The 11,907-nt window shown below is 44.1% G+C and overlaps 1 protein-coding gene and 1 non-coding gene across 2 annotated transcripts; both read right to left on the bottom strand.

Moving 5' to 3' along the window:
• Positions 1 to 1,750: 1,750 nt before the first annotated feature.
• Positions 1,751 to 9,545, bottom strand: rpl18a (ribosomal protein L18a). Its single transcript, XM_041870747.1, has 5 exons — positions 9,476 to 9,545; positions 8,125 to 8,304; positions 6,039 to 6,168; positions 4,228 to 4,337; positions 1,751 to 1,905 (listed from the first exon to the last, which is right to left on the bottom strand). Exons 1-5 carry the CDS (start codon positions 9,491 to 9,493, stop codon positions 1,813 to 1,815), a joined length of 531 nt encoding a protein of 176 aa, XP_041726681.1. The 5' UTR covers positions 9,494 to 9,545; the 3' UTR covers positions 1,751 to 1,812.
• Positions 8,444 to 8,578, bottom strand: LOC121556867. The gene has a single exon (XR_005998243.2). It is a non-coding gene; the product is annotated as a small nucleolar RNA SNORA68 (small nucleolar RNA).
• Positions 9,546 to 11,907: the final 2,362 nt, after the last annotated feature.

The following is an 11,907-nucleotide window of genomic DNA, read 5'->3' as shown; positions in this document are numbered from 1 at the left end:
TGTCCCAGTTCTTCCATGGCCTGCATACTCACCAGACATGTCACCCATTGAGCATGTTTGGGATGCTCTGGATCAACGTGTACGACAGCATGTTCCAGTTCCCACAATCAACAGCCTGATCCACTCTATGCGAAGGAGATGTTGCACCGCATGAGGCAAATGGTCACCCAGACACTGACTGGATTTCTGATCCACGCCCCACTTATTTTTATATATTTTTTTAAGGTACCTGTGACCAACAGATGCATATCTTTATTCCCAGTCATGTGAAATCCATAGATTAGGGCCCAATTAATTTATTTCAATAGACTGATGTGCTTATATGAACTGTGACTCATTAAAATCTTTTAAATTGTTGCACAGTTGCGTTTGTATTTTCGTTCAGTGCAGATAAAACACATCAGGGTATTACAGTTACGTCAACCTGATGTTGTGAGGGTTTCAGAAGGGCTTTACAGAGAGGTCAGAGGTCAGTCAGGACCATATGGAAACCTGGGGGAATAAACCAGTATTACAGTTACGTCAACCTGATGTTGTGAGGGTTTCAGATGGGCTTTACAGAGAGGTCAGAGGTCAGTCAGGACCATGCTATCTAGGACCACATGGAAACCTGGGGGAATAAAGCAGTATTAAAACTGGTGTTCCATTGCATCTGTCACCACGCAACAATAAGTGTGCTCTCCCCTCAGCCAACAATGTACGCCCTACTGCTGCATGCCTGGGCATTGACTGCCACTGATATCTACAGGCCTCCTTTACCCACATGAGATTGGAGACAATTCATCATTTCATATTGCCGTGCACTGGTTTAAGCATGTCAGCATACATGTCGTGACACATTGACCAACCCAAAAGCAAGTCCGAATGGAAGAAAACTGACACAGAACATAACTTGACGCTGGATTTAAGGTCTATGAGTTGAGCAAAAAAATTACGTCGGATTTCCATGTAGGTTGGAAGTTGAGCAATTTCAATTGAGAATAACTATCCGCTTATTTTATCGAATAGACAGCCCGTTTCATCCAACTTACCGTAAGATTTGTAAGGTATTTACCCGAATTTTTAAGACAGCAAACCATCTATAAACGCGGTACCTCAAGACTACCACCCGAGGGTCCTGTGAAGTCCTGTGATGTTGAAGCGCTCGAACCACCGCAGACCACAAGATGGCGCCAAATTACTGGACATTAAAATAAATGTGGAAGGTGTGTCCTGTATGTGCCACAAACATGAGTACAGCAAACACAGGACTAATGGTGTGGTTTCTTTACCAATGTTAGTGGTGTGAAACTACTTGGAACAAAATGCAAAAAAACTGTTAAAAATGTGAGCTTCTACTAGAAAAAGGATGGGCAAAATGGACCCTTCCAGGTCAATGGATGAACCAACACACAGACGGTCCAGATGAGCTCAACCATGTTATGTTTGGCAACTTTTAAATCTTTCATATTGATCAGCACTCACATGGAATACATATTCTTTGTAAATGGTCATTACAAAGCCGTAATTAGGGGCTGGTTTGTAGCAAATCTGTGGCACGGCCTAAATATTCTCTCAACATTTCTGAACGTTTACTGATAACTGCTCGCATAATATCCACCGACAAACAATTTCCCCCTCCTGCAAAACATTATGCAATCCAACTTGTGGTTCAGAGAATTTGTTCCATCATTCACATCAAACTGCAGGCCAGAAGTAACACAAATCAATTCTTTGCCAAACAATGAAAAAAATGTAAACTCAAACAAAATGGCTTTTCTATAATTCGAAATTTTATTCTCCCGCACGAAGTGAAAACAAGGTTATTTCCTTTTAGAAGAAGGTGTTTGGTCTCTTGGTGGTGAAGCGGGGTTTGTGCTGACGACGCAGGACCCTGTGGGGCAGCGGGAACTTGATCTTGGAGTCCTAAAGGAGGAGGACAAGAGATGTTTAGGCATGTTATTTCATCTGGGGAGGCAGAAGAAATGCACGCCTGGTTCGGCGAGGCGCTGGCTAGCGGAGCTGAACGCAAAGGAGCTCAGATGCAATAATTGAACAACAACGTTTTGAAACGTTAAAATGATTGCATCCGAGCTCCTAGCATTTCCATTAGGAAAACAGGGCTCACCTCGCCGCCGCCGCCATGCTAACACTAGCTGGGTTTATTTGAACAGCAGAAACCTACATAGCTACAATCATTTTAAAACCTCGTAGAAATATATACAACTAAGGGGGTTAGAGATTAGACAATGAATTTACAACACCAACATAATTTTACAGACTGTAGCATGACCATGTCTCCAGATTCTAAACCGCCAGGTTTTAAGACTGGGAACATTAAAATCTGGAAGAGGAATCTGGTGTTTTGTCTGGCAGGTTTTTATCCGGAGCTGACCGATAGAGAGCCAGACCAGAGAGAGACCTGCGGTACATTATACTCAGTTAAACAGCAAGACACCGTGGTACATTATACTCAGTTAAACAGCAAGACACCGCGGTACATTATACTCAGTTAAACAGCAAGACACCGCGGTACATTATACTCAGTTAAACAGCAAGACACCGCGGTACATTATACTCAGTTAAACAGCAAGACACCGTGGTACATTATACTCAGTTAAACAGCAAGACACCGTGGTACATTATACTCAGTTAAACAGCAAGACACCGCGGTACATTATACTCAGTTAAACAGCAAGACACCGTGGTACATTATACTCAGTTAAACAGCAAGACACCGTGGTACATTATACTCAGTCACACAGCAAGACACCGCAGTACATTATACTCAGTTAAACAGCAAGACACCGTGGTACATTATACTCAGTTAAACAGCAAGACACCGCGGTACATTATACTCAGTTAAACAGCAAGACACCGTGGTACATTATACTCAGTTAAACAGCAAGACACCGCGGTACATTATACTCAATTAAACAGCAAGACACTGTGGTACATTATACTCAGTTAAACAGCAAAGGCACAATACACTTGGCATTACTATATGCTCACAATACCATTTACATACGGAGTCAATTAGCAGACGCTCTTAGCCAGAGCGACTTACAGGAGCAATTAGGGTTAAGTGCCTTGCTCAAGGGCACATCGACAGATATTTCACCTAGCCGGCTTGGGGATTCAAACCAGCAACCTTTCCGTTACCACTCTTAACCGCTAGGCTACATGCCCCGACAGTCTATTCATTATCAATTTGGTGAAACTTAAAATATCCCCACTGTGACTAAAACGACCGACAGACATGTTGGAAACTACTGTTGCATTGCTACGGTGCCTTCTGAAACTATTCACACCATTGACTTTTTGTTACGTTACAAAGTGGGATTCAAATGGATTTTTTTGTCAACGGTCTACACAGAATACTCTGTCAAAGTGGAAGAAAAATTCTAAACATTGGTTACAAAGAAATAAAACACTAATATATATATGTTGATTAGTTAAGTATTCAACCCCCTGAGTCAATACATGTTAGAATCACCTTTGCCCCAAACATAACAGGTAGCTTAGTGGTTAAGACCGTTGTGCCAGTAACCGGTTCTAATGCCCGAGCCGACTAGGTGAAAAATCTGTCGATGTGCCCTTGAGCAAGGCACTTAACCCTAATTGCTCCTGTAAGTCGCTCTTACTGCTAAAAGGACTAAAATGTCAAATGTATTCAGGACAAAGTTAATATCTTTGCCACATTTTTTGATTTTTTTTTTTTACTTTGGTGCCTTGTTGCAAACAGGATGCACATTTTTGAATATTTTTTATTCTGATACGCCATCAAAAGTGTTATTAATAACTTCACCATTTGCTAAGGGATAGTCAATGTCTACCTTTTCTGTATTTATTTCTACCCATCCCCCAATATTATTATTATCCACCAATAGGAGCCCTTCTTCGCCAGACATTAGAAAACCCCCCTGGTCTCGGTGGTTGAATCTGTGTTTGAAATTCACTGCTCGACTGAGGGACCTTACAGGTAATTCTATGTGTGGAGTACAGAGATGACGTAGTCATTCAACCCCATTACTCCACACAGTAAGTCCATGCAACTTATTATGTGACTAGTTAAGCAAAGTTGTACTCTTTAACTTATTGATTAGGCTTGCCATAAAAAAAAGGGGGTTGAATACTTATTGACTCAAGACATATCAGCTTTTCATTTTTAATTTGTAAAAAAATATCTAAAAACATAATTAATAAAGCACCAACAGTAATTGATATATGGTGTGTGTGTTGACTTACGTGGAACTGCTTGATGGCAGGTCTGCGGCATTTGTTGGCAGCGATCTCCTGGACCTTCATGATGTGGATGGAGTGAGCACGGGCACGATGGCGAGCACCCATGTCACGATCTAGAGAACACGGGGGGACAAACGTTAAAAAATAAACACAACGCCACCCAACTGCCCTCCTGGAAGACAGGCCAATGCCACCCAACTGCCCTCCCGGAAGACAGGCCAATGCCACCCAACTGGCCTCCCTGGAAGACAGGCCAATGCCACCCAACTGCCCTCCCGGAAGACAGGCCAATGCCACCCAACTGGCCTCCTGGAAGACAGGCCAATGCCACCCAACTGCCCTCCTGGAAGACAGGCCAATGCCACCCAACTGGCCTCCTGGAAGACAGGCCAATGCCACCCAACTGGCCTCCCTGGAAGACAGGCCAATGCCACCCAACTGGCCTCCTGGAAGACAGGCCAATGCCACCCAACTGGCCTCCTGGAAGACAGGCCAATGCCACCCAACTGGCCTCCTGGAAGACAGGCCAATGCCACCCAACTGGCCTCCTGGAAGACAGGCCAATGCCACCCAACTGGCCTCCTGGAAGACAGGCCAAGTTACTATTTACCCCCAAGAAAGTTCTATCAGGACCTTTAAGGAGGGCAAATTAAGCAATGTCTCTATTTTTTCCCCCCGCCACTGAGCAAATTTCAGGTCTGCTGAGCTCACACTTGAACTTTGTGAAAAATCTGTGCAACTTCCGGCGCGCGTTTACTGTGAACACAGAGGCTGTGTACACCGACTTTTGGAAGTGGTCCTCTGTAGCTCAGCTGGTAGAGCACGGCGCTTGTAACGCCAAGGTAGTGGGTTCGATCCCCGGGACCACCCATACACAAAAAAATGTATGCACGCATGACTGTAAGTCGCTTTGGATAAAAGCGTCTGCTAAATGGCATATTATTATAATTATTATTATATTATTATAAGAAAGAAAAAATATGTAGGGATTGACAATCTGTTTATCCACCTCAGACAAGGAGGTGAAATGTATTGTTTGATGCAAGAAACCACTTTACAAAATACAATTCATTATTCCCACACCATTAATTACAAAGAATCAGACAAATTATACTACTTTGGGAGGTCACGTCAAGTACATGCAGGTTATCGTAGACCTTTGGGAGGTCACGTCAAGTACACGTCTCAAAGCTTTTAAGAGTGGATCGTAGAACCGTGGTTTCACTTTCCATTAGCACGTGTAGCTGGTGAAAGGCAACGAGGTTCTGACGGTTTGATTTCTGACACGTGACAAGATTATACACAGTAGGATTGTAAAGGATCTCCAACCAGGGCTCCAGCTATTCATTTGGTTTGCTAACTTGCTAGCTAAGACGTCAAGATCAAGCCTCTTGGTTAAAGGAGAGATAATCAACCACCTCCTGGATCAAGATCCCTGTTGCCTAAATTGTTTGCTGCGTCCCAATGCACATTGTGCTAGCTCAACGTTTACACCGTTAACTCTACACATCTACAGCAGATACAAGTTTAGTTTTTTTACTAACATCTATCATAAAGGAACCATCTAATAATGATCACAGATCTTAAAATGTCTGTCCAATGCATCAATGAGTTAATCCAGTGTACCACAGGCCCGAAAGACTGCATCAATTGGTTAATCCAGTGTACCACAGGCCCGAAAGACTGCATCAATGGGTTAATCCAGTGTACCACAGGCCCGAAAGACTGCATCAATGGGTTAATCCAGTGTACTCCAGGCCTGGAAGACGGTCAGACAGACTGCAGGACACGGGGCCACAGCGGGGCGTACTTACAGCACTGGGTGACGGCTGCAGAGGTGGTCAGGTCTCTGTATTCTCTGTACATGTTGTGGGTTCCACTACGGGAGTCGTAACGCAACCAGATGCCAAAGTTCTTCACCTTCAGAGGAGTCTTCTCGTGCACCTGAGACAAGAGGTGGGGGGGGGGGGAAACAAGAGTTATCATTAGACAAGAAAGGTTCAACTTCACAGAATGAGACAACTTCCTGACTGACACCTAAATGGTAAACAGGAAGTTGTCTCATTCTGTAAGGTTTTAACGTGACTGACACCTACAGGCCAGTGGGATAAAGATGAAGTACATATAACAAAACGGTCCGGCACTAGCATTTTGTTACACTCGGTACCTCTGTCAAAATGGGTCTCGCGCGATTGAGAGGTTCAAGTCTATCAGCGCAGCCCCTTTACAGCGAAGAGCAAATGGATTGAGAGGTTCAAGTCTATCAGCGCAGCCCCTTTACAGCGAAGAGCAAATGGATTGAGAGGTTCAAGTCTATCAGCGCAGCCCCTTTACAGCGAAGAGCAAATGGATTGAGAGGTTCAAGTCTATCAGCGCAGCCCCTTTACAGCGAAGAGCAAATGGATTGAGAGGTTCAAGTCTATCAGCGCAGCCCCTTTACAGCGAAGAGCAAATGGATTGAGAGGTTCAAGTCTATCAGCGCAGCCCCTTTACAGCGTGAAGAGCAAATGGATTTAATGCTGCACAGAAATTAACATTTCAATAATGCAACGCGGCATGTAGAAATGTTAACTGTTCGCAAAACAATGTCCATACAGGCTCGAACCCTTTTCCAATACCGATCTCATCCATCTTTAATTGTAGGCTAACGCTAGTTTATAGCTGAAGCAACACCAATATACTACCCTAGTACTTTGTGATAATACGCAAACCATAAAGCAAAATACGCTGATTTCAAAGCTGATTGTCATCAAAAATGTTATTAATTCACTTGGTCTACATCAACACCAAAAACTCATTCACTTAGTCTCCCACAAAGTCTCCTTCGCCTCCAGTCTGGTTTTCACTAGATTCCACAGCCACAAAGTCTCACTCGCCTCCAGTCTGGTTTTCACAGCCACATTATGCCTTGCAATGACATCATTACTTTCTTAAAGAGACAGACACACGTATAAAAGAAGAGATTGCTTCTATGCAAATGTTGATCAGTACAATAAAACAATGCTCTCCTAGCAGTTGCCAATAAAATAAGTCCTAAATGGAAGGGATAGTTTGTCATCTGCGGCCCCATGAAATCAGCTAAAATAAGCTGAATAACTCAACGCATGCACAAACTCGTATTGAATAATATGCATTCACCTGTACTGTGAACAGACCTAGGCTACATTTTGATTTAATTCGTTTATCAATAGAGATTTACCTGTCGAATAAATGATTACCATTATGTTATGTAGTTAGATTGGTAAAAACAAAGTCAGATTGATTGCATAATTGACTCATGAATGCATACATGGCTGTTCTAATGTGATAATATTGAAGATACCCACCGATTGATCACAGCAGTAGCGGAGCTCAGCCATCTGGATCCAAGTGCCATTCTGTGACTTTAGTTAATACGATTATCTTTATTAGTCGTATCGTTTCGGAATCGAGTATCGCGATGGTATTGAGTATCCTGAAACTAAACCTGGTGTCGAAGTCAAAATTCTGGTATCATGACAACACCCGTGTGCATGCATAGCATTTACTCACGTTCACCCTGAAAATGTCTAATTTTCCATTTCTACAGGTACACTGGGCCTACGGGAGAGTACCACCAGACAAACGATGCGGCGACTGATCTCCGTACAAATCTAATACCGTTCAGGCTTATCAACAGTTCCTTTTCTCCTGTAATCTCTCTAATGGACAGGGTCTTTAAACTACTTTATATCTGTGTGTGCAATAGTAATACTTGCTCCCAGACAGACCACTGAGGTCATCGATTCCCAGAATATAATAGTTTATTTGCACGTAATGAAATCTCAGTAAATAGAAAATAAACACGTTAAACTTGGCCGTCCATGCGTTTCTCACATCCCACCAGTGAGCCCACCCTGTCCCTGTGAACGTGCTACCCACCAGGCCGCAGTAGACCGTCTCTCCGTTGGCCTTCTTCATCTTCCTCAGCTGGGACACAAAGTACCAGAAGCGAGACTTGGCCACCACATGGTTAGGAGCGAAGATCCTCATGCGGTACAGAGGAGGGGTGGGGTTCTTAGCTGAGGGCAGGAGGCGCCCAACGACTTTGTACTCCCTAAGCTGTGAGGATGGAGCGGGGAGAGGGAGAAATGTGAGTAACACGCAATACAACGTCCATAGGACAATACAAGCTGGCCAAATATACCAGTTGCTAACTTTGACCGATACTGGGTAAGACAAATATATAGCGAATGTATTAAAATGTTGAACCTTGGATTCACTTTCAACGGCACATCAGCATCAGAGAAAGGCGACAAGGTACATCATGTTGATTTTAGCACACCTGACAAGATCATACCCTTTATTTGATATGGCCTTTGGGTTAGGATGCATTGCAATTCATAAATCTAACTAGAAAAAAATTGGTAAATGAAATGTTAATACAATGCATGACATTTCCTACAGCCAACTGCAAGGATGTCGACATTACGTTTGCTTCATGTACCAGGACCAATCCCTTTCGCTAGGTAGCCAGCCAATCTTAGCCTGTTAACTTAGATATTTTACAGTTCTGAATGACACTAGTTACTTATAGCCAACTACATTTTACATTTTAGTCATTTAGCAGACGCTCTTATCCAGAACGACTTAGTTTTTTTTTTTATACTGGCCCCCCGTGGGAATCGAACCCACAACCCTGGCGTTGCAAACGCCTACTACTTTTAGATAACAAACCAGCTACTCGTTTCAGGATTGACAACAGGATGGCAGCGAACATGTTTCTGGAGAGGATAATTAGCTATGAGATGTGTATTTGTACTAGCTAACTGGCCAAGTTAGCCCGCTAGCGTTCGTGGCCTGTGCCCGGGCAGGTATATTGCAACTAGCTTACTAACGTTAGCAATTTAGGCTATTAGATACATGTTAGCTAGTACTTCACGGGCATTTCAACACACTTTGGGAAGACGTGTACAGAAGACAAATTGTTTTGAGAAAGGTGGCTGAATACATAGACGGGTAAATTTGTTTCGTTCACTGCTGCAACATATTTTTCCTAGCTAGCTGCACGGTTTCTCTTATCGGGGCCACATGGTCCAAAATCGCAAACGTGGACGCCATGTTACCGCCGCGGAGACTTCGGTTTTTATAAAAGCCGAAAAATCGAACTATTTATATCGACTTAGCGTGATGCGACTACATAAATCAAACGATTGTAACGGTATGTACACTAATCTGTCGATATATCTGTCTTTCTGCGACTTAAAGACGTGTAATAAACAACTTTACATACTGTGCCGGACGCCTTCATGGTGTCTCTCGCTGACTGCGAACTGGGAAAGAGGAAGTAGTAGGGCGGAGACTTCCGCACGTCAACTACAAAAGGGGCGGGATCAAATCATTTTCACTCCTCTGATTGGCTCGCCATCAAACAGCTCTTTATTAAGCAGTAATAACATTTTTCGACATTTACATTTTCGTCTTTTATCCAGAGCGACTTACAAATTGGTGCATTCACCTTATGATAGCCAGTGGGACCAACCACTTTACAATATATATATTTAAAAAAATTAATAACCTAATTAAAAATCGTATTAACGTTTATTTATATTTTAGCTATGATTTTAGCAGTATCTTTGACATGGTCAACGACATTCAATATTTGGCTGTATCAGAGAGGAGGAGGAGTGCAACCCACCTCATATCTAATCAATTAGATTTATCTAATCAATCTGTGAGAGTAGTCAAGTGTTCCCTTTCAAAGCATTTCTGGAATTATTATCAGAAGAGGGATTCCCAAAATATATAGCTAGCCGCAGACTTGTCATGAAGGAAATTAAGGTTTTAACGTTTTATTGAAAAACTAAAATATTTTGTGGGAGAACTTCTTCCTGTGGTCGTGACCCAACGAAGATGTGACGTTCCCCATTTCCGTTTTAATCGACACGCTGTAAGAAATCGACTGAAGAAACTCCTGCTCTGTACCCTTTCGCCGAGTTAAACAGCCAAACTAGAAGTGCTTTTCTGGAGAATTCCTGACCATTTGGGATGTACCGACGGACGGTGAGACGATGAGATAAAGTTAGCGATAAGGTGAGATATCATAAATATCGGTTTACTTCTGAATTTACTTTGCTGAACGGGCCTCGCAATGTGAGGGGCTGAGGCAAAAGCCTGCTGTTGATGCTCTAGGAAAAACAGTCGGCGTAGTTAGCTAATTTGATGTTGTGACGTGAGCCCTTTATCGAACTTATTCCCGAACTAAAGCCCCCTTTTTTGATAATCCAAGTATAAAACCTGTATTTATCGTTGATACCTTGTTTAGTTAAGCGAAGCTAGCTAGCTATCCAGCTAACGTTATGCGACCGAGTCAGCACTCAGTGTCAGTGTCCCCCAACTTTTTGTGAGGAGTGGCTAGCCAGACACACAGATGTCCAGTCGGTATTTCGGTGCCACTGTCCAGCCGCTAGCGAGCTAACTAGCTAACGTTAGTCAATATTAGGGAAACAGGCAACTAGGTCAAAATAGCTTATTAGTCCTCGCAAGGCTGCCTGCCCCAGACGGCATCCCGCGTCCTCAGAGCATGTGCAGACCAGCTGGCTGGAGTGTTTACGGACATATTCAATCTCTCCCTATCCATACCCCTACTTGCTTCAAGATATCCACAATTGTTCCTGTACCCAAGAAAGCGAAAGTAACTGAACTAAATGACCAAAGCCCCCATAGCACTCACTTCTGTCATCATGAAGTGCTTTGAGGCTAGTTAAGGATCACATCACCTCCACCCGTACCCCCTGGACCCACTACAATTTGCATACCGCCCCAACAGATGACTCAGTCGCTGTCACATGCACACTGCCCAATCCCATCTGGTCAAGATGAATACCTATGTGAGAATGCTGTTCCGTCGACTGCAGCTCAGCTTTCAACACCATAGTGCCCTCCAAGCTCATCACTGAGCTCTGGGTCCTGGGTCTGAACCCCGCCGTGTGCAACTGGGTCCTGGACTTCCTGACGGGCCGCCCCCAGGTGGTAAAGGTAGGCAACAACACCTCCGCTACGCTGATCCTCAACACGGGGGCCCCACAAGAGTGCGTGCTCAGCCCCCTCCTGTACTCCCTGTTCACCCATGACTGCGTGGTCATGCATGTCTCCAATTCAATCATCAAGTTTGCTGACGACACAACAGTGGTAGGCCTGATTACCAACAACGACAAGACAGCCTACAGGGAGGAGGTGAGGGCTCTGGCGGAGTGGTGCCAGGAAAATAACCTCTTACCTCAACAAAACGAAGGAGCTGATCGTGGACTTCAGGAGACCGCAGAGAGAGCACGCCCCCATCCACATCGATGGGCCACAATGGAGAGGGTGGAAAGCTTCAAGTTCCTCGGCGTGCACATTTACATTTTAGTCATTTAGCAGACGCTCTTATCCAGAGCGACATACAGTTAGTGAGTGCATACATTTTTTATACTGGCCCCCCCGTGGGAATCGAACCCACAACCCTGGCGTTGCAAAGCGCCATGCTCTACCAACTGAGCTACACGAAATCCATTCACACAGACCGTGTGGTGAAGAAGGTGCAGCAGAGCCTCCTGAGCCTGGCCCACAAGACCATCACGTACTTTTACAGACGCACCATTGAGAGCATCCTGTCGGGCTGTATCACCGCCTGGTACGGCAACTGCACCGCCCGCAACCGCAGGGCTCTCCAGAAGGTGGTGC

This window comes from Coregonus clupeaformis, unplaced genomic scaffold (assembly GCF_020615455.1).
Source record: "Coregonus clupeaformis isolate EN_2021a unplaced genomic scaffold, ASM2061545v1 scaf2734, whole genome shotgun sequence".
In the NCBI taxonomy this organism is placed as follows: Eukaryota; Metazoa; Chordata; class Actinopteri; order Salmoniformes; family Salmonidae; genus Coregonus; species Coregonus clupeaformis.
The sequence above is the reverse complement of the archived record's forward strand: the minus strand, read 5'-3'. Positions and strand labels throughout refer to the sequence as shown.

Bases quoted from the DNA above. Each gene is read 5' to 3' on its own strand.
- rpl18a (XM_041870747.1), bottom strand. The intron at 6,169-8,124 runs GTGGGTAGCACG...CTCTTGTCTCAG, and splicing joins AGACGGTCTACTGCGGCCTG to GTGCACGAGAAGACTCCTCT. The intron at 1,906-4,227 runs GTAAGTCAACAC...CTCCTCCTTTAG, and splicing joins CTGCCATCAAGCAGTTCCAC to GACTCCAAGATCAAGTTCCC.